The sequence below is a fragment of the Phoenix dactylifera genome, chromosome 7 (genome assembly GCF_051530095.1).
Source record: "Phoenix dactylifera cultivar Ajwa chromosome 7, Ajwa_hap1_PhDact_Kaust_v1.1, whole genome shotgun sequence".
In the NCBI taxonomy this organism is placed as follows: Eukaryota; Viridiplantae; Streptophyta; class Magnoliopsida; order Arecales; family Arecaceae; genus Phoenix; species Phoenix dactylifera.
In genome coordinates, this window is record NC_143196.1 from 35,803,725 (window position 1) to 35,826,204 (window position 22,480).

Sequence of the window (22,480 nt, forward strand, 5' to 3'; positions counted from 1 at the left end):
ATAACTCACCAGGCTCTACCCGCTCTTTCTGAGGGTTGACCCGTGCCTCCAGAATCTTAGTCGAGGGCTGGTCGGTCGCTGGGACAGGCACCTCGGCTGGTCGCTTTGCCTCGTGGGTCGCCAGGTAGCATCGCCTTGCCACCATTTGATCTCCTCGAACTTCGCCGACTCCCTGGCCGGTGGGGAACCGCATGAGCAAGTGGTGAGTTGAGACCACTGCTCGGAGGGCGTTGAGGCCTGGCCTTCCGAGGATGGCATTGTAGACTGAGGGAAGGCGTATCACGAGGAAGCTCATCCCCACGGTACTTTCACGGGGGGCAAGCCCAGCTGTGACCAGTAGGTCAATCTCGCCCTCTACTGGGACTGAATCCCCAGTAAATCCAACTAACGGAGCATTCATCCTCCGTAGCTGTTCTTTGGTCATCCCCATTTTACAATAGGCACCATAATACAAAACATTCGCCGAGCTTCCATTATCGACCAAGATGCGCTTTACATCAAATTTGTTTATGATCATGGAGATGACCATGGCATCATCATGGGGAGTTTCGACTCCCTCTAGATCATCATCTGAAAAGGAGATGGCTTCAGAGGCGCGCAGGCGCTTTGAGGAGATTCCTTCCCCTGAAGTTTCTCCAACCGAGGCCCCGCCTTGGATGGTGTTGATGACGCCGGCGATGGGCCTGTTGGCATTTGAACCTTCAGGCCGTGTGGCTCCTTCGGCTGGCTTCTTCTCTTCACGCCGGCCTTGCACAAACCGATCGAGCACCCCTCGACGGATGAGTGCTTCGATCTCGTTTCGGAGCTGATAACAATCCTCAGTATCATGGCCGTGATCCCGGTGGAAACGGCAATACTTCCGGGAATCACGACGGATTCTGGTATCTTGTTTCGGAGGTGGGAGCCGGATGCGATCCCGACCCTCGATCTCCATGAGGATTTCAGCCCGAGGAGCATTGAGAGGAGTGTATTTTTCATACCTCTCCTCGGGTGCATGGGCCCGCAGTTGGAACTTCGGGCGGAGTGGTGACCTCTGCTGTGGCGGTCCCCTCAACCGGGGTGGACTCTTCGGGTGGGGCGGATTCTTAGCTCGTCGCGGAGACGGGCTTCTGGGCTGGCCGCGCTCCTCGCGGTGTCTCTTCCTAGGGTTCTGCTTGGTCCCGCCCCGCCTAACGGCCACGGCTTCCTCAGCCTTGGCGTACTTCCGCGCCCGGGCGAGCATTTCGGGGAGGTCCGCAGGGAAATTCTTCTCGATCGAGAAGAGGAACTTGTAGGACCGGGCTCCAGTCTTCAGTGCTGACATTGCGATTGACTGGTCAAGCTCCCGGACCTCCCATGTTGCGGCGGTGAACCGGTCCAAATACTCCTTGAAGGATTCTCCCTCCTTTTGTTTGACATCAAGGAGGGAGTCGGATGTCCGCCGCTGGGGCTGGCTGGCGGTAAAATTGCCAGCAAACTGTCTGCCGAGCTGCTCAAAGGAGGAGACAGTATTCGGCTTCAGCCCGGTAAACCACAGTCGGGCTGGTCCTCGGAGTGTCGCCGGAAAAGCCTTGCACATCATGGCCTCCGAGGCTCCTTGTAGGGCCATTAAGACCCGGTAGCTTTCCAGGTGGTCAAGGGGATCAGCCTTGCCGTTGTAAGGCTCCACCTGGGGCATCTTGAACCGTAGCGGAACCGGTTCATCTTCGATCTCCGGGGAGAAGGGTGACTTCATAGTGAACTCGAAGTCGCCGTCACGTCCTGATTTTCTCCCGTGGAGTGCCTGGATCTGGCGCTCCAGCTTCTCGACCTTCTTGTCGAGTTCGTCATTCTGAGGGATCGCTGCAGCGGTTCGTTCGGGTGCAGGTTGCCCCGGAACCGACTCAGCTTCTGAAGGTTGTGGCCAGCCTCCGTGGCCTCTGACTGGGTGCTCTCTCCAGAGGGAGGCCTGGACTTGAGAGTCCTGACCTCGAAGGGGAAGTCCACTTGTAGGAGGCTCCGGTTGAACTGGAGCCGGAGGAGGTGATGCCGTTGGGATGCCCCTGGGTTGCAGGCTTTGGACAGCGGTGGCCAAGGCCTGCACCTGTCGCACCAGGGCATCAAACTGCTCCGGCCGAACTTGAGGTGCTGACTCGGCCGGAGGTGGTGAGTTTTGGACAGAATGTTCAGGACTGGGTGGAGGACGTCGAGAGTCGTTGGAAGCCCCTTTGCTTCTTAGCTTCATGGCAGCGACTCGGGCCCTTCCTCTAGCGCCAACTGTTGCTGGAAATTGGACCCGGGGGCCGCCACGGAGCCAGGAGAGGAGGAGCTCCGCCGCAGGGAGGGCGGACGGCGGTGCGCCGGCCGGCTGCGTCCTCCTGGAGGGTGAGCGAGTGAGGGAGAGTGCGTCCTGTCCTGTCCTGCAAAAAAGCCGGTGGCCGGGCTCCCCGGCGTCGGCCCTCCGATGCTTAAGTCAGAGGGGGCAAATATGTGGAGAGAGCAAGGAAGAGATATATGGAGAAGATGAAGAGAATATTGTGCTCAATTGTGTCTGTGCTGTTTACTTGTGTTCCGGTCCCCCCCTTCTTTCCTCCCAGGCTCCCTTTTATAGAAGGATTTAATGTTGCCCGGGAGGTGACAGGGAGTTTGTTCTCTTTTGTAATAATTGGGCACGATTTGGCCCATTAATGGCGTAGTGGAAAATAAGGCCGAATCAGACCAGAACCAGGGAGTTGTCACGGTCGATCGGACCTGTTGGAGTGGTTGAACCGCCGGCCGTGGTAGGCCCGGGGTCCATGGATGGTAAGTGCATTTATTACCGAGTGAACCGGCGGTCAGGGAGAGCCATACGCTTTGATGGTTCAGTGATCCGGAGATCGTCTTGAGCCGTGCTCATTAAATGACTGAGTGCATCGGAGACTTGAGGGGGTCTCATGCATTAATGGCGGGTCGTGTCAAATACCTGCGGAGATCTTATGCCTTGATGGCTTGGAGATAGCGGCAGGTTGTAGTGGAGTTGTCAGGTCCCTCAGGGGGTTAGGCAGGAGTTGAACATTTAGTCAAGGCAATCGGCTCGGCAGGGGTGCCGAGCCGAGCTGGTCGCCCAATGGGGCGCCCTGTGGCGGGGTCGCTTCTAATGCTCCTGGTCGGCGCCCTTTGGTCGAGCGCCTTCTAGCCGAGCGCCTTTATTTCGTGCTCTTTCCTCTCTGGTCAGCACCTTCTAATCGAGCGCTTTTCTGGTCGGCGTCCTCTGGTCGGCTCTTTCTAGCCGAGCATCCCTACTTGGTTATGTTGGTTGGTCCGAGCGCCTCTTGGCGCTCCCTCTGGTCGACACTCTTGGGCCGAGCATCTTTTCGGATCGGCGCTCTCTAGCCGAGCACCCCTCTGGTTGGTGCTCTCTGGTCGGCACTCTTTGGCCGAGCTCCTTTTCGGTCGGCGCTTTTTGGCCGAGCGCCTCCGTGGCGGTATGACTTGAAATTTTTCTCCCAACATATTTTTTTAATCTATATTGCCCTTCCAAAACTAACTTCGGTTTGGATCCAGTATCAAACCGTTTTGCTTCTCTAGTCAGCCTTGGATATAAAACAAGTCAAATATGTGTCGGCTAGCGAGGTATTGGAATTCTAGGCTGATACGTATTATCAATAAGGACAAGACCGAGTAGCAATACGGAGGAGGAAGAGCATCTTGCCCTAAATCCATCCGGGTTCATTTGAAGCCGCCCGCCAGCCGACCATACGAGACAGAAGTGTTCCGTACTTCCATTGAAAGGGTCGCGGTAAAGAAGGGCTCCAAATCCATGGTCAAACTTCAAAGCCGTGGTCAAAATAACAACCTGCAACAAGGTTCCCAACAAAATATAAAAATCGAGAAAATCTCGATTCGCATTTATTTTTTACAAATTAAAAAGAGCCTTAGAAAGTCCCCCACCACTACGGCCAAAACACGGCGAGTCGGTTTCGGAATTTGACGGGGGTCGGCATCCAATTCATTGCGGGGTCGGCCAAGTTGGGCGGGGCTCAAATTTTGACTACGTGGCAGAAACTGACGCATTCAGATTGTTTTTCTTTTTATTTTTATTTTTATTTTTTATTTTTGAGAGAGAGAGGGGGTCTGGCGGGGGTGTTTGCGAGGGGAGTTGGTTTGTGGCGCGGTACGGTGTTCCTGCAGGTGTTTTTATGAGACGTACTTGTATCCTTCGCGCGAAAGAAGGACAGGTGACAGAGACCCGAGCACTTTGAGAGCTGTGCGGTAGATGAAAAATACTATTTATAAGGCAGAGGCATAGGATAGCTTATGTGCTAAATATATTAAAAATAAATTAAATATCTTGTAAAATGAATAAAGTGGTAATGTCGGAATTTCAAAATATCGCACGCTGTTGCTCCTTTTTCCCTTTGTGGTCTCCACAACTCAGTGGAGGAAAAGAGTGATAAGCCATGATTAGCTCAAAAGACTCTAGCTAAAAATTTTAAAAATAAAACATAATAAATACGTTGTTAATTTTATTTTTTTTTTAAGGAGGAAGACTTCATCTGTAATATAATTATGCATGTTTCAATACTTGCACATGCACCTTTAATTGCTAAAGGAAGATACATTACCATTCATCCAAATTCGCATCGCTTCAATATTTCCAAGAGAGCTGAGACAGCTTTTTTTTTGAAGTATTCCATAAGGTTTTCATCTTCGTTGAGACTTTATTTTTATTAGAATCAGGAACCTCTTGATACATACATACATATATATATATATATATATATATGTATGTATGTATGTATGTATATGTACATCGACATATATATGTATAGTTGATATAAACCCGATGAAACCTGAAATATTGGCAGATAAGATATATTTATATCAACCGATATTTTTAATCTTTTTTACTTTTTAAAATAAATTTATAATTATAAAATTTAAATTAATATTTAAATAGAGTTTTTTGATCTTGGATTGTCATACAGGCTAAGATTTAGATATCTTCGTCTAAGAATATGCCTAGGATGTCAAAAAAAACTATTTTTTTAGATACTAGTTGCGTGTGCTACATAGGATTTGTATGCATATACAGAATTTGTGAATGTTGGTAAGTTTTGATTGAGCTGCAAAAGAATGATAAGTGCAGTGTAAGATGGCAAGCTTTTAAAAAATTTTAAGAAGTCTTTTAATTTAAATTTTTTTTTATCATTTTAAATAGATATCTCTTCAATTTATGGGGTATAGAAAATGAATATATTTTGGTCTTCCTAATTTTTCTTAAATACTCACATATAGAATTTTCTAAAAAAAGATTAATAGATGGCTTTATCTTAATAATTTTTTTTGCTGAATAGAAGGCCAGCTTTTATTATATACACTTGGCAATATTTGCTATATATACTTGGCAATGTCATATGCAATTCTTGCCGTAAAAGACTACCTTTTAGAATAAAATAATAAATAATGTAAGATGATATGGTTTTAAAATTTTTTAGAAGTCTTTCAATTAAAATTTTATTTATCACTTTAAATGGATGAAAGTATTTAAAACTTTTTAATTTTTCTAACATACTCATATCGATTAATAGATAGCTTCGCCTTAAGTTTTTTTTATTAAATATATGATACGCTTTTTTAAAAAAAATTAGAAGTCTTTCAATTAAAATTCTATTCATCACTCAAAATAAATATCTATTCAAAGTGTTTTATTTTTTTTGAAATACCCATATGCTGATTAATATATATATCCTTATTTTGAAAATCTTTTGCTGAATGGATGTCAAATTTTTTAAAAAATTTAGAAGCTTTTCAATTAATTAGTGTTCTATTTATCATTCTAAATATATATTTTTTTCAATATTTACGGCATAGAAAATATAAATATTTAAAATTTTGTTAATTTTCAGAATATTCATATATACACATTTAAAAAAAAAATTAATATATAAATTTACCGAATGGATGGCAGTAAGAGCATTAATAATGGAGCCCACCCTGCACTGGGAATCCACTATTAAATGATAAGAGGACCTACGTATGTCGTAAGCAGGTTTCGCGTGCCATCAGCATTAATAATGGAGTCCACCCTGCAAGAGCATCGTAACAGGACGCATACCGCAGGGTTATAACTTAAAATAATTAATTTATTTTGGATGAAAGCAATTATTTTTTGATCAGCATTTTGTATACACATATATTTATATTTTGTTTCAGAGAAGCGAAAGCTGCCAAACCAAACCAACCCAAGCCTCTTCCTCCCCGGAGCACACGCACGCAATATTCGTATACTCTCGTTCTGCCTTTGTCTCCGTGCTCTGTCTTGAGGTGGCGCGGTGGTCAAAAAAAGAACCAAAAAAAAAAAATGCAGCAGAGCACCGCGGCGGCCTTCTCCACCATCTCGCCCGCCGCCCCTCTCCCGGGGCACCGCCTTCGTAGGATCGTGCTCGGGCCAAGCCATATCGGCATCCGCTGTAGATGGAGGTCCCTCTCCCTCTCAATCGCCAGTAGCCCTCTTTTCTTCCCGTCCCGTCCCCGCCTCCGGCACGCCGCCCCCCTCTCCGGTCGCGGGGCCACCTTGGTCCGTGCGGCCGCCGACGGCGAGAGCAAGGCCGGGTCGGAGGCCCTGGTGGATGCGTTGCAGCTAGTGGCTCTTTTCGCCCTCTGGTACATCTTCAACATATACTTTAACATATTCGACAAACAGGTAGCTCTCCTCCTCGTCTTCCTCCTTTTTTTTTTTTAATATTGTTTTCTGTTTTTTTTTTTTTAAATTTACCTTCGGTCTAACTTCGTTATAATAAAGAAAAGAAACGGAAACTACGGGATCATCTGACATCTGTCGAGTGCCTTGTACCGTTTGGTCATTGGCGTCAATCTTCTCATGTGCTTCCTTTTTTTTGTTTCATGCAGCCGTGCCTCTTCTTATACTCTTCATCGTGCGATTTCTCCGCCTTATATAAACTTTTCTTTCCTTCCTCTTCTCTAAAACCCCCTGCAAGCTGAAATTGCGTGCATGTCTAATATAGCCTTGCTCCTCCCGTCCGTCCCCTGCTTCCTTTTTTTCCTCAAAGGGCGGCAACGATAGCTTGTGTAGTTTACGGCAATTAATTGGCCTTTCTCTGTATGAAGGATGTGTAGTTTATGGCACTTAATTGGCCTTTCTCTGTATGAAGGATAAAAAGAAGGATGATATCAATTTGTATGTTGCTAAGCCATTGGAAATCATGGAGGATACAGTTACATTCGCTAACAGGGGATAGGAATGTGACGTTAGATAACCCCGCAAGAAGTCAGTTTTCCATCAAATTTCCTGTAGAATGTAGGAACGTCAACCCATATTCCTAGGATCCTTCTTAGATCTGCTTGAAATGACAGTCATGCTGGTATGCTCCATGCAAGGAAAGATGCGCCGATTATTTGGAGAGCCTGAAACTTGTAGCTGCGACAAGCAGAATGGATGAAATTCCAAAGGACAGCAGAAAGAAGCTACGAAGGAGGATGATCCCTAAAGTGACCATACTTTTTTATGAGTATCCACACACTCATACTGTGTGATCGCTGAAAACTATAGGGATCTCTAAGAGCTCCAGTGAGATCCATCTAGAAGAAAGGATGCCTTGTTAGTGACTTGTGGTGGTATATTTGTATTCTGGTTGGGGAAAAAGAAAAAATGGTCACCATGCAAGGTGGCTACATGGAGGGATCCAAGCAAGTTTTTGAAGAGAGGTGCCATATGCATACATAAGCCTGTATTTACAATGGTTTTGGCTATCTGACCGGATCCTTGGGAAGAATGTAAACTACTCATATATGACCTCTGGTGAATTATACTCAGTATCTGAGCATCTCTTTGCTGTTAGGTTGGCATATAACACTATTTGTACATGAAGTAATGCCAGAAAATAAGATTAAAATATGTTTTTCAGTAATTTAAAGCTCTGGTTTCCAGGGTAAATAAGTCAAGGAACATTTTCCTGCTCCATCTCTTCTGTGATTGACTGAAAAGCTCATTTTGGGGCAATGTGTTCCATTTGGTGTGTTAATATTTTTTTTAACATTTTTTTGTTGGGTAAATTTACTACTTCGTAAAAGAAAGTGATTTTTTTTTTTTGAAACAAGATTTGTTAGAAATCTGCTCAATTTGATTGTTTTGCCTTCTTGTCATCTGATGCCAGAGTGGAAACAAATGAATGATATTGCTATGTATGACAGGTTTTGAAAGTGTATCCATTCCCAATAACTATCACAGCTTTTCAAGTTGCCATTGGAACAGTTCTTGTCTTTCTGATGTGGTCTACAAACCTTTACAAAAGACCTAAGCTTTCTTCTTCACAGGTAGTTCAAATGTCGTGCATGAATTGTTTTTTGATGATGTTGACCAATGCAAAGTCATAAATCTTGCATCTTAATTGTGGGTATCTAAATGCTAGCTTGTAGCAATCCTGCCATTGGCTATTTTCCACACATTGGGCAACCTTTTCACTAATATGAGCTTGGGAAAAGTTGCTGTTTCATTCACTCACACAATCAAAGCTATGGAGCCTTTTTTTACAGTCATCCTGTCTGCCTTATTCCTTGGAGAGGTAAAGTTTTCTAAACTGACCACTCTTGTTGCATCCTCTGGAAGAAGTGGCCTCAGAAAATAAATAATGGTTGTGTCTAGACTTTTATCTTTTTCATTCTGGTAGGATTCTTATTTGGTAGTATTTTTGTGCTCCTTTTTTCTGAAATGGTGATCCACTCAGACCAAATTCTAACCTTCAGTTTAAGATCAAACATGCCTTCATATCCTTAATGCGATGGTGACAAATACACTCCATCTTCTCGTCAAAAAAGAGGCGAATTGAACGTGTCACTATCAGCAAATGCTTAGATGCTGTGGCCTCATATATTTGTGCTTTTTAATTCTTTAAACACTTATTGCAATTTGCAGTTGTCATAATGCATCAATGTACTTATTTTTGGTTAAATGTGTATGCAGCTTCCTAATATTTCAGTTTTAACTTCTCTTGTGCCAATTGTTGGTGGTGTTGTTTTGGCATCCTTCACTGAAGCATCCTTTAACTGGTAAGTAATTCATATTGAAATTAGGTGGCATCTGGTTTGACAACAGAGTAGGACAAGGCTTATTATAAGTCTTATGCCTGCCAAACAGCTTTTGAAAAACACGCATAAATAGAGAATAGTTATGCCGATCAAAGTCACTTATGCTAAGCGTAACTATCTCAAGGGGAAGATGCAATAAGTTTTCCTTAGTCATAAAGCCATCATATGTACCAGCTTTTTTTTATGGGTAGAAAAACCCATCATCCAAAATCTATAAATTGTAGCCAAAGGATAATTGGAATTCCCCTATGATGTAACCAAGGTTTGTCGAATCGTTACTGGAAGGTGTATTAGCTTGCGATTGGTTCAGCACGGTACAAATCCGTACGATGCCATTTCAAGGTGTACTTAAAATAAGAAAAGGGAGGGGGAGAAGGAGAAAAGGAGAGAGGAGAAGAGAGGGAGAGGGAGGAAGGGGAAGGTGCCCTCTAAACCCTAACCCTAGAACATAGAGAGAGAGAGAAGGAGAGACAAAAAGAGGGAGGGAGGAAGGAGGGGTCCTCTAAACCCTAACCCTAAGCATGCAAGAGAGAGGGAGAAAAGGGCAGGGTTGACGGCTTACCAGTGAGAGGGAGCTAGCTGTGCTGGGTATCAAAGCCCTCGAATGACAGAGGAGGCGATTCCTACCAAGGGGGTGTTTTTTTTTTTTTTTTTTTTGGGGGGGGGGGGGGGGGGGAGGTGGTTAATAGAGTCGCTCTCTTGAGCAAATAAATGTTTGAAGACTCGAATTAGCCGACTCAAATAGGCTAAAGGCTGAACCATTGAACATGGACCGTCTCGAATATAAGGGTCGTATCGTGCTGGTAACCAACCAGTCTGGTTCGGTATGCTCTGAACTAGCTGGTTTGGCATGGTTTTGCCATCTTTGGGTGTAACTATTCAAATGGGCACAAGTTTTTCTATTCACATTTTTCTTATTTCCAAACCAAATACAGCCTGAAAGTCTTAAGTACATGGTATTACAAAATGTTGTGCATGAAGCAACTGTTAATAATTTGGTCTTTCTATTCAAAAATCTCTCTCTCTCTCTCTCTCAATGTGTGTGTGCACGCGCACGTGCAAGGCCATAAGTCGTTCTCACAAACTTGTTATTTTGGAAAATAGGGCTGGATTTTGGAGCGCAATGGCATCCAACCTTACCAATCAATCTCGTAATGTAATCAGCAAGAAATTCATGGTTAAGAAAGAGGTAACCTGGTATTTTCAGAATAGGTGTCAGTCCATCTGCTAATATAAGCTTTTGGTACTTGCTTAATTGTTCACATTGCAGTCCACCTGATTGATACTATTTTTTTTAATTGAGAAAATAATAATAGTAATGTCACTATTTATGTCTTCCATATCTGCTGTGCCATATGGTTGTCATTATTGGTCTTGATTCTTGACAAACTCTTCTTAAACAGGAATCTCTGGACAACATAAATCTCTTTTCCATAATTACAATTATGTCATTTTTCTTGTCAGCCCCTCTAGTTCTATTTACGGAAGGCATCAAGTTCACCCCATCATATGTGCATTCTGCTGTAAGTATTCTACTGTGAAACCAAATGACTTACATCGTTTTCCCTTAGATATTACTGTGCATACTTCTTAAATTGTTAGTTTTTTATACCTTTTCCCCTATCCTTGCTTTATAGGGTTTAAATCTTCAAGAGATATATGTGAGGTCTCTTCTTGCTTCGCTCTGTTTTCATGCTTATCAACAGGTGAGTCATTCTTCATTCTGTGTGGCTTTATTTATTACTCTTAGAACATTGTGCTTCTGAATCAATTAGTATCGCATGCTTTATGCTTATGTTTTTACTCAAGACTGAAGCATACACTAAAATGTAAAGAGGGCCTTTAGATTAATTTCTGATAATAACATGATACCAAATATACATCTCCTGAGGGATTGGAAAAGCAATGTTGTTCTCCCTGGTTGGCAAAAATTTATGGATGTTGGAAAGCATTCTTGCTGTTATCCATGAAGAATAATTGAACAGCACATGAGATTTTCATGTCAACCATTTTGAGTATCTATTCCTTTGCCTTGGTGTTTTATGCTGTTAGATAGTCTTGCTTTGAATTTATGTGGATGAATATACTATATAATCATATGTCGTCCTGAGTTGTAAATCCACTGATGATGTGTGCGTGCAGGCACCTGCATGTATACATGGATACGCTTGCGAACACTAGGAGCCATTCCAACGACAAACACATATACTAGGAGTCACATTTCAATGATTGGATAGAGTTAAAAATCAGACCCATCTGATTTTAACTCTCATCATGGATAAGATTTTCATTCCCTGGTGCCAAATAGTCATCCTTGGAAGACTAGTTGAAAGGTCTAGATATGCTTAAAGATCTCCTTGAGGGAGTCTTACTGCCTGCTAAGTGCTACCTATGTCATCCTCGATTTTATCTCCATGTAAAACTTCTCTTGCTGTTATAATCAAAGATGGCAGCATAAGACCATGTTATCGATCCTAATAGGAAGCCAAGAAAGAGGACATCTCACATGTACGGTCAAATAAAAGGAAAGGGAGGCACAAATATCTTATCAGGCAAACCAGTTATCATATCATTTAAATCATAATTTCTTTTCACTTTATATTAAATGCTGGGAAACATGTTCTTTAAATCTTTTTTTTTTGAGTAAGGAAACATTTTCTGAATTCATCATTTTTCATTTTTCTTAATTTAATTAAAGTTTTAGAATTATTTTATAATTTGCAACTGAAATTGCTTGAAGTAGAATAAAACTGTCAAAACTGCTGAAACTGAACCTCATTTTATCTGGCTGAAACCAAAACTGTGACCAAGTTTTTGACTCTTGGTGGGAAGGATAAGATCAGATAACATGCTAACAATATTTAATGGTTGCTCCACAATAATATGGAGTAATGGAGTTAGATCAAGACTGCATGGACATGTGAAACAAGCATGTGAGAGTTATCATTCGTGGAGCATGATTTGGATGTGTGGAATGGTCAGAAAGGGATGTCAAGACTTATGAAGAAGCAGCACTTATTTGTTCTTAAAGCATGGTGCACTATATATGACATGATATTTTCTTCTGATTATGTGGCATGTAGAGCATTTATTTGTTCTGAAAACAATAGCATGTCTGGAGCCCATATGACAGGTAAGTTTTTTTTTTTAAAAGAAAAGGATTGAAAACAAGAACTCAATATGTCAAGGAACCATCTTATGTCTTTATTTTCTCACTCATATCAGGATCCAAAATGTAGATTCCCGTCCATTCAGACAATTTTGATGGGCTCATCATACTAAAACACCAAATGCCTCCAGAAAATACCTTCTTCCTTCAGTGTGCATTTTTTTTTTGAAATGCATTTTTTTAAAAATAGTTAAAACATTTATTTATAAAGCAACAGGCTTTACATACATATATCAGTGTCTTCAATTGATTTGTTTTCCTTTCTTTTTATGAATTAATTTATTGGATAGAAATCTTAGGCTTGGAACATGCATATCTTATGTGTTAGATCTCTTCTCTCTTCTCTCTCTCTCTATCTCTCTCTCTTTGTGTGTTTGTGCGCGTCCACATGCGAGTGTGCGTGTGTAAATTTTAATCACATGCAGGATTGACCTTGTTTCTTTAATATTGACAGATTTCATATATGATTTTGGCTAGGGTGTCCCCTGTCACCCATTCAGTTGGCAATTGCGTCAAGCGTGTGGTGGTCATTGTGGCGTCAGTTCTCTTTTTCAGTATCCCAGTTTCACCTATTAATTGTCTTGGTATTTATGATATTCAAAAACTTGCTGGCACACGAGTGTCCACTTCCAGAACATTTCCAATTTAAACTTTCTCCTCCAAATTGATTGTTGTTGGGCTTTGCCTGCAGGAACTGGTATGGCCCTAGCTGGTGTTTTCCTGTATTCAAGGGTGAAGAGTACCGGGACAAAGCCTGCATGAGAATTCTAGATACGGCAACTCTGACATGTAGTTGTGTTGCTCCCCTTTTCTTTTGTTGTAGATGTGGGTGTTCTCAAGAGTGGACCTTTTTATTGGAAGCATGGAACTGGGGTCATGGTTATTCAGCATAATCTGTAATGTTTTTTTCTTTTTTTTTCCCCCACCTCCCCTTGTCAATTTTTAGCAGTATCTGTCTGCTAGATTTCAAATGACAGATTGTGTTCGGTTGGTCTTTCCCCTCGTATGAGAAGACTGAAGATGATGCATGAACTCTAGACGGTGCTGTGCATGGCATGATGGGCGCAGGGGAAGTTCAGTTACTTGGACCCTGATAGTGGACAAAGAATTTTTCATGGTTGAACCATGTATGTTTGTCACATTCTTCTTTAAAATGATATATGCACATTCGGAGTGGATCCGTTTGGTTCAAGAATGCATCTTGTGGAATGCTTGCTCATAAGTGGGGACTGCCAAACCTAGCCAACTCCAGGAGATCTGATAACTGGTCAAACAACTTAGGAACAACCCTACACCCCTTCAGCCTATCTGAACTGAATGTCTTGAATAATCTCTTGGTCAGCATCACGCTAGACAGCAGGGAACACAATTTTCCGGAAATTGAGAAGAAGGAAAATTTCTCAGTCAATTACTTCTGCAGGTTTTTCATCAGCTGAGGCATTAAAATCATGTGGAAGCTGCCAGTCTCTGAGAAAAAAGTTTGCAGTTGGCTCCCAGTATCACAATAAAATTTTCACTTTCTGACATTCTCATGAAGAGAGGTTGGAGAAGACCAGACTATTGCCCTTGGTGTTGCTCGGACGAGGGAACTGCTGAGCTTCTCTAGATCAATCTAGCACCGTCTGCTTCGATGAGTTCAGTCACGTCCGCTCCCACCTCCTTATTTAGAAGAGCTTTGGTCTGCTTGGAGAAAATCCATCTCTCACAAAGATATCTTCCCAGCTATTGGTTGTTTGAGCTCTATAGGATGCCGGGGAATCTGCAAGGATGCAAGACGCTGTTTAACTTTGAAGCCTCTTCCCCAACACCGGTGCTAGACCATATATTGTTTCTGTTCCACGATTGCACTTCAGCTGCCAACAAAAAACAAGTGCATTCCTTAGTTCTCCTAATCTCAAACCAAACCTCTACTACCTGCTGTAACATCCTTCTCTCTTCTTTGTAATCTTCCTGTCAGCATCCTTTTCTAAGATCCAAAGTTCTGCCACTGGATCCTGTTGGGGTTAGCCAAGTGACACAGACTTATAAGCTGTTGAGACAAAAATCAGCTCAGATTAATAAATCCATATGGTACTTCTTTTATTAGTCAATATAGGACTACTACAGTCTCCCACACCCAACCTCACAATGTCCTTGTCATTTTAATAATAAAAAGATAATAAGTTGTTAATAATTTTGAGGTAGTGAGGGAATATGAATGGATAGAAATTTTATGCACTGATGCAGTTACTCAAATGCATGAGGGTTTACATTTTAATATTAAAATGATAATAAGTTGTTAATAATTTTGAGATAGTGGGAGGGGAATATGAATGGATTTGCATTGACATGATTACACGTGTGCATGGGAGTTTCATGTATTGACTCTAATATTCATATGCTAATGAGGCTAATCATTCTTATGTTTTGTGATGAAATATATTTATCACACATTTTCACTACTCATGTATTAAAGGCCTAATTATTCTTATTTTTTGTAACAGGATATTTGTCATCCTCTTACCCCCCAGCAGCTCATTGTTTCTGCTAATAATGGACCATATTAACTTGGAAAGGTTTCATGAGAATAATTAGCCTGCCATTTACCATTAGTCTCTTAACGCCCGCGCCCCCCTCCTCCCCCCCTGCCGGCGCCTGCCCAAGATTTTAAAAAAAGTTCTTTTGGTGGAGCTTTCGTTTCAACCTCTTGTGCAGAGTTGGTTTTAAGCCATATAACATTTGGCCGTTGTATCCTAGAGAAAGCTCCACCTCTTGTGTAGAGTTAGTTCTAAGCCATACGACTATCTAGATGGACTGTTATATCTTGGAAGGGATAAGTCAGAGAAGGTCCGTCGCACCGGTTTATGGTTTTGCCCACCATATATAGGGGTTTGAATTTCCTTAAAAAAAGGAGATATTAGTACCTTTGTCTTATTAGTATCATCCCCTCAAAGAAAATTCTTATATGTATTGTATTTTTATTTAAATTATTGAATTTTGCATCAATAATTTAAAATTGTTTGGTTGTTCTTAACAAACATATTCCAACTTAGCAATGCCTTTCTGATTTGCTTTCTACCTGAATAAAGGCCTAATTATGGATTGTTCATTAGCAAGATGAAATGCTAGGAGGTTGGTCCGGCTCAAAATAAGCTCGTTCAAGCTTGGTTTAGTTTGTAAAGTAGTCGAGATTGTTGAACATCTGGAATGTCCCTTTGAACTTCTTATGTGACGAGTTTAACCTTTCTATCTGGTATTGTTCACTTGTTTGCGCCCCTATCCCTTAATCCCATTGAAAAGCACAATGTCAATGAAATTTTGGGGGAGGTGCCTCACTTCATTGCTCCTCAAAAGTTTTTTTAAAAAAAAGAAAGAGAGAAAAGAAAAGAAAATCATAATGGAGCTGCAGTAGCAAACAAAGAACAGTGCCATATTTGTTTTTTTGGGTACATATATAATAGTGCCACGTTTGTTGATGGCCAAATAATTCTCTGATGAATTGCCAAAATGGTGCTGCTTCCACAGAAATCAATCGCATAAAGGGATAAAACAGTCCGCAGAAGGTGTCTGAGCACGAATCCTCTATGGTGTAAAATTTGCACCATGGAGCATTGTGCATTCGATGACTGCTATGAGTAGATGGATGGCCATCAAATAAGATGGCCTCAAATGTCATACATAGCGCATCCCATCAAGATATATATGATACCAGCCTACCACCGTTAGCAGCACAATGAAACCAACTACGGCACCTTGATGGTCAAACTAGCACAATCTTAGAAGCAGCGCAAGTTTTATAACCAGGAGCAGGCAAAAGAAAAAGGTGGCGACATTCCTACATCTCTTACTTATACATCACTGTGGTGACGCAATTATCATTATTCTTATGCTTGTTCTTTCTTTTTCTGATAATAAAGTTCGTTTGATCCTTCTAAGATTATATAATATAGATACTTCATCCCAGCTGATTATATATGCAGATTCTTGGAAGCATGCATAACGCGCGGAAAAGGACTTCCCTCCAGTTTAGCAAACCGTAATCCTCATGGATGGTTTCAGAACTGGTTACAGCTACTGCTGCTGGTGCTGGTGCTGTCGGCGCCATTGTTGTTTTGAGCGATCATCTCCACCAGGTCCATCTCCTTCTTCACCTTTACCTTCATATCCGCCTCGCATGGCATCGGCATGGGGTCTGCCATCTCATCCCACGCCATCTCTACGTCAAAGGAGCCCTTCATCCCTGGACAGCACCCCAGCTGGTCAAAGAGGTATCCCACATATCTCTCGGGCGGCACATCGACCTTGTTATCGTCAAGCAGAAGATTATCCATGTCACTGAAGTCGCAGGTCAGGATGTCATCGCTAACTCCACAGACATCTGCACCTACGGCTATGGGCAGACCTTCTGCAGGTATGCATGTCAGGGTCTTTGATGCCTCCGAGCCACCATCATTGCTTTCTGTGCTCTTGAGGCGGTTGTCTGCCGGTGCATTAGTGGCTGCCGCAGATGCTGCTGGGACTGTTGGTGCTGAGCCCCATTGCAGAGCCAAGCTCTTCATGTAGTTCTGCAGGAGGGAGCCTGATTTGGGGTACTTGGAGTTACGGCACCGCCTTCGGGAGAACTGCCTCCGTTTGGTTGCGTTCCAGTGGTTCTTGATGGAGTTCTCGGTCCTCCCAGGCAGCCTCTTGGCAATTTCTGCCCACTTGTTCCCTACTTCTGAGTGGGCTTGGATCAGAATTCTGTCCTCCTCTTCGCTCCAAGTATCCTTCTGAATCAAAACATGAGATAAGGGTTAGTCCACAATATTTCGCCTCGATCGACATCATGAATCCAGTAGCTTCGCTTCCTTTGTGGGTATGAATTTCACGGAGTGGTTATTTGATGTATTGATAGTAGATTGTTTGCATGATACATACTAGAGAATGCCATGCATGAACTTTGATTTTATCCGTGACCTTTTTACCTTGCAAGCCTTTGATGTAGCGATTCCGAGCTCACAAGACAGAAGGATGGATAATAAATGACCTCCCATAGTAAGCCCTTATTTAAAGGTTGTTTAATTGACGTTTTTAAGTTTGCATCTTCACATCTAAGGGCTGAGAGTAATTGTACTTAGCAGAAGATCATTCAGGAAACCTCTGATGCGCCTCTGCTTGATCTTGGGAGAGTAATACTAAATTCAACTTTCAATAGCCAGGACCAGCGGTGATGTCAAACTTGAAAAGCAAATGTAGACCGGTGTAAAGTGATTCATATTTCTAAATACTAGAATTAATAGGCATTCAGGTTCAATAAGAGGAGATTTAGTGAATAACTTATTGACTAGTCTGATTTCGTTAGATATTTTATGACTATTTTGGAGAATGATATTTCCACCATAATCAACCAAATGTCCAATATTTCAAAGAATACATGGCTTTTGGTACGGATAATTTATTTTCTGTTTAATGGGACCGCCATAATTACATGGTCTACGCATCTGAAAGTTAAAAAGTACGCAGCTTGCTGTGGGATAAAATATATTAAGATATATAATCTTCCATATACGGACATTACTCTTCTAACAGCCTCTTTTATTATTTTATTTTACTTAAGTCATTATTTTATTTGTTTGGATCAAATATCCATCTTTCTTTCCTTATTAGAGGTCATTCATGTATGCATGCGTGTTACCTTCTCTTTTGCAGGTACAATACTATGATGTTCACATACATACATATACATACATACATGCATATGTACATACGCCAAGAAACGTATGATGTATATATGCATATGTATATACATATACTATGATGTTCCAATAATGCATGCGTCAGCGCATGCTCTCTTCTCCTCCTGAGCTCAAATCAGGTTTGTAAGGTAAGAACCCTGCATATGTGCCAAGAATACTTTATACACGCGGCAATGCGTCCGCACAACACATGCTAATAGTCTTGCTGGATGCACCATAGACGCCTGGTGTATTAGCTGGAAGTTGTTAACGCTTTATGTTTATTCACATGAAGCTATATATGCACTTAAAGCCAAAATTAAGAAAGAAAAAATTAAAAGAAGAAAAAGAGGGGGTGGGGGGGAGAGGAAGAAGGGATTCAAGATGCAAATGAAAAATTATATCTGGGGAAACGTATAATATAAAGTTATATGCTTTCCCACAAGGCAAATAAGAAGAAGGGAGATGATAACATCCTAGAAAATTTTCAATCGTAAACAAAGAAAGAGGGACAGAAAGATAGAAGAAGTTGAACCTTGATGTTAGGCCTCAAATGGTTGTGCCATCGTTCCCTGCATTGTTTTCCTATCCTCCCACGCAACATTTGAGCTATGTGCGACCACTTCCTCAATCCATATTGCTCTACCAATTTCACTAACAGTCTGCAAGAAAATCCCATACATATCATCAGTAGCTTCAAATTCTGTAGAATTAATTCTTCTCTCGAAAAAAAAAAATCTGTGGAATTAATTAACTAACCTTTTCCTTTTATTTTCGGATGTAGGAAATTAATTGTTAAATTAACAAAATGGTTTCTTGAAGTTGTTATAATTGCTTTGGTGCATGGTGATCAAGAATGACATCGGATCGATCGAGGATAATAGAAGATGCATGCACTTATTCGAAGAGAAAGAAATGCATGAGGGGAAAGACGCCGACAGGTACCTGTCTTCTTCCAGGGTCCACTGCCCCTTCACTACATTCGGCTTCTTGTGGATTTTGGCCCCGCTGCTTTTCTTCACGGGTGTGCACTTCCTGTTCATCTCAGCTCCTCCCCTGCAAGATTTGCTATCGCCTGCGACGAAGGAGAGCTCGTCAGGGGGCCCGAAGGCCACGAGAGGCTCGACGCCGAGAACCATGGAGGACAGGCTGGGATCCGGCCCCGGGCGGCCGCCGTGGCTTCTCTGCGGATAGCCTGATGATAGGCCGGCCATGCACTGGAAGGCCTCAACAGGCATCCCGATCTGGAGGCCGACTTGTGGTGATGACAAGGCCTTGAGGTCGAAGCCGGAAGCGTACGCTTCTGCCGCTGTCGGGACATGATCAAAAGCATCGTCGAAATGCTGGAATTCTTGAAGCCCGTCCGGGTACACGCAAGGTTCGAATGGAAGCCCATTTCCCGTATGGGTTTTGAAGCAGCAAAAATCCATTGGGGGACGGGGGTGGGGGATGGGAGGAACAACGTCGGAGAGGACGAGCGTGGTGGCGGCGGATGGTGAGAGTAGTAGGAGTAGTGGTTGTTTTAGATGTGTTTTGAGGAAGGCTCCGGTGGCATGTCGTTTTCGGACGGGGCAAATGGCATGCATTCATTCATGTGGATTGATGGCCGTGGATCCAGGGTCTGATCGGACGGTCGGAGAGACCTGGCAATTGTGACGGTTAAGCTTCCCGCCAGGGCCGGGAGCGCGGTGCGGTGGTGGCGGAGGGAGTCAGGGTCGCCAGTCCAACCCGTTTCTAACCAGTTAAGGCCCCACTTAAAGAGCGCACACATGGCAAGCGTTGATTGGCTTGAGCTCAAATTCAAGGTGCCTGGCCTGTTCTGGGTCTAGGGCGCGCTGTGTGAACAGGGGAGGTCTGCATTCCAAACCAGGGTAAAATGCAACCCGCTTCTCACAATCTAATATTTCAAACTGACATGTATAACCTTTCATTCACCAACACGTACAAAACTTTGCCACAAATTTTTTTGATATGTGAAGCTTCTAATAAATAAGGTGGCTTTCTTCTTTAAAAAAAAAAAAAAAAAAACGCGGCTACCCATCCTTTTACTAAAACCGAAAAAAATGGAATAGCATCAGATAATTCAATTTTTTTCTTTTTTTTCTACGGAGCATATTTAGCAGAATCATACACACATGTATGAATAACACTGATATATTTATTGAATATCTAAAAATATCTTTCTTTACTATTATTGTTTTTTAGATTGATTTGGTAAAATCAATTTGCACATCCAGTGATTGCTCTCAGAATATGCCATAGCAAAAGGTATTATTTTTGAGACATATATATAAACCAAAACATATATTTACATGTACATAAGATTGATGGTATAATAAAATATCCACTAAAATTTGCAAGGTTTAAAATTTTATTATAGTTTTGAATCTAAAGCAAGCCATCTTTGCAAGCATAACTTACTTTAACCGAGGCATCTGTCCTAATTTCTCTATTTTTTTCTTAAAGAGCCTACAGTAAGTAATGAAAATGTGAACGAAGCTAGTTATCTTTCGAATAATATTAGAATTGTGGGTATTTTTCTAGAAAATATGGGGAAGAGGCATTTTGGTCAACTTGTTTGCCAGCTTAATTACTTACCTACATATTAAAGTCTACTATTCCCTAGAGCTATTTACCTAACCGAAAACTGAAATTAACACAGTCTTAACTTTCTTCAATTGTTAGTGTTAGTAACATCACTATTAAAGCACTTCAATTCTTTTGCTTTTTTCCCAATACTTGGTAACATTCCTAACGGATTGCAGTTTACTTGTGCTAGACTATAATATTTATATGAGTGTCATAAATAGCCTTCCATGATAGTAGATTACTATTTACATTTCCATTATATATGTCTCGGCAAACTCATCTATAAGACATCAATCTAATGTTCATACATCAAAAAGAGGCGAGCACCCTCGTTTTTTTTTCCACATTTTTTTAGGGAGTTGGGGAGCAGAGAGCAGCCGACAAGACTTAAGTTGGTGGTAGTTTGGAGGATCCTTAGATTCAAATGGGTTGGTGTTTGAACTAATGAGAGTTCTTGGACTTGAATGAGACAATGTTGGTAAGGAGGATAAAAAAACAAGATTTACGGATTAATTAGATGCAGTGCTATCTGATAAAGATCTGCAAAAACCATGTTGTAAGAGATTCTTACAACATTTCCTATAGAAAATAGTGATTCTAACAATATAGATATATAGATTTTAATAGCGATATAGTTTTAATGCCAATTCAGATAAAACCTACACACTATGTAATAGTATGTAAAACAACATGAACACTTGCGCAATAAGATTGGCAGCCCCATGATCACCATGCACAAGTACAAATAGTAAAATAAAAAAGAATTTTGGGAAGATTAAATTTAGAAAAATAAATTTGCAGAGAAAACAAATAAAGTTTGTTAATAAATAGAAAAAAAAAAGTAAAGGGCATCATTTCAACTTTTAGCAATTTACATTGGATCCCAAAACTTAAGTTTTGATTGCAATATGGCCTAGCCATCCATCCGAGCTCTAGCGTAGTTAATAATGAGTGTGAAATGACTAATATTGTGAGGACCCGTGCGGGCGTGTGTTTAGTCCCACATCGGTTATTCGCTGGGTAGATCTTGGGTACTTATACAGGATCAAGGAACCCAAATAATAACTTCCGGCTAGCCATTTTGGGTGAGATCCTGAGTTGTTACAAATGGTATCAGAGCGGACCCGGTTCATAACCTATGTGGACTAGGGGACACTGCAGCACGGATCTATTGGGACTGACCACGGGCCAATCGTGGTGTTTGTGATTAGATTTGAATAGATATGAACCCTTAGCCTGACGAGGACGTCAGGGCTTGAACGGGGGGAGTATGTGAGGACCCGTGCGGGCGTGTGTTTAGTCCCACATCGGTTATTCGCTGGGTAGATCTTGGGTACTTATACAGGATCAAGGAACCCAAATAATACCTTCCGGCTAGCCATTTTGGGTGAGATCCTGGGTTGTTACAATATGTGAGGACCCGTGCGGGCGTGTGTTTAGTCCCACATCGGTTATTCGCTGGGTAGATCTTGGGTACTTATACAGGATCAAGGAACCCAAATAATACCTTCCGGCTAGCCATTTTGGGTGAGATCCTGGGTTGTTACAAATGGTATCAGAGCGAACTCGGCCCATAACCTATGTGGACTAGGGGACACTACAGCACGGATCTATTGGGACTGACCACGGGTCAATCGTGGTGTTTGTGATTAGATTTGAATAGATATGAACCCTTAGCCTGACGAGGACGTTAGGGCTTGAACAGGGGGAGTATGTGAGGACCCGTGCGGGCGTGTGTTTAGTCCCACATCGGTTATTCGCTGGGTAGATCTTGGGTACTTATACAGGATCAAGGAACCCAAATAATAACTTCCGGCTAGCCATTTTGGGTGAGATCCTGAGTTGTTACAAATGGTATCAGAGCGGACCCGGCTCATAACCTATGTGGACTAGGGGACACTGCAGCACGGATCTATTGGGACTGACCACGGGCCAATCGTGGTGTTTGTGATTAGATTTGAATAGATATGAACCCTTAGCCTGA

At 42.1% G+C, this 22,480-nt stretch overlaps 2 protein-coding genes across 3 annotated transcripts; one reads left to right on the top strand and one right to left on the bottom strand.

Moving 5' to 3' along the window:
• Window positions 1-6,103: 6,103 nt before the first annotated feature.
• On the top strand, window positions 6,104-13,406 carry LOC103724175 (phosphoenolpyruvate/phosphate translocator 2, chloroplastic-like). Of its 2 annotated transcripts, none has more exons than XM_008815348.6 (9): window positions 6,104-6,643; window positions 8,152-8,274; window positions 8,370-8,522; window positions 8,921-9,006; window positions 10,150-10,234; window positions 10,449-10,568; window positions 10,683-10,751; window positions 12,669-12,798; window positions 12,906-13,406. In XM_008815348.6, exons 1-9 carry the CDS (start codon window positions 6,302-6,304, stop codon window positions 12,974-12,976), a joined length of 1,179 nt encoding a protein of 392 aa, XP_008813570.2. In that variant the 5' UTR covers window positions 6,104-6,301; the 3' UTR covers window positions 12,977-13,406. The 2 variants fall into 2 exon arrangements, with proteins under 2 accessions (XP_008813570.2, XP_008813571.2); XM_008815349.6 differs by having other exon boundaries at window positions 12,692-12,798.
• Window positions 13,407-16,061: 2,655 nt separating this feature from the next.
• On the bottom strand, window positions 16,062-19,390 carry LOC103724184 (uncharacterized). Its single transcript, XM_008815362.4, has 3 exons — window positions 18,853-19,390; window positions 18,443-18,569; window positions 16,062-16,962 (listed from the first exon to the last, which is right to left on the bottom strand). The coding sequence occupies exons 1-3, from the start codon at window positions 19,335-19,337 to the stop codon at window positions 16,249-16,251; spliced, it is 1,326 nt and encodes a 441-aa protein (XP_008813584.4). The 5' UTR covers window positions 19,338-19,390; the 3' UTR covers window positions 16,062-16,248.
• Window positions 19,391-22,480: the final 3,090 nt, after the last annotated feature.

Coding starts and splice junctions, on each gene's coding strand:
- LOC103724175 (XM_008815348.6), top strand. CDS start 6,302: ATGCAGCAGAGCACCGCGGCGGCCTTCTCCACCATCTCGCCCGCCGCC. Junction 8,275..8,369: donor CTAAGCTTTCTTCTTCACAG/GTAGTTCAAATG, acceptor TCTAAATGCTAG/CTTGTAGCAATCCTGCCATT. Junction 9,007..10,149: donor ACTGAAGCATCCTTTAACTG/GTAAGTAATTCA, acceptor TTTGGAAAATAG/GGCTGGATTTTGGAGCGCAA.
- LOC103724184 (XM_008815362.4), bottom strand. CDS start 19,337: ATGGATTTTTGCTGCTTCAAAACCCATACGGGAAATGGGCTTCCATTC. Junction 18,570..18,852: donor TGGACCCTGGAAGAAGACAG/GTACCTGTCGGC, acceptor ATTTTCTTGCAG/ACTGTTAGTGAAATTGGTAG. Junction 16,963..18,442: donor ATTTGAGGCCTAACATCAAG/GTTCAACTTCTT, acceptor GTTTTGATTCAG/AAGGATACTTGGAGCGAAGA.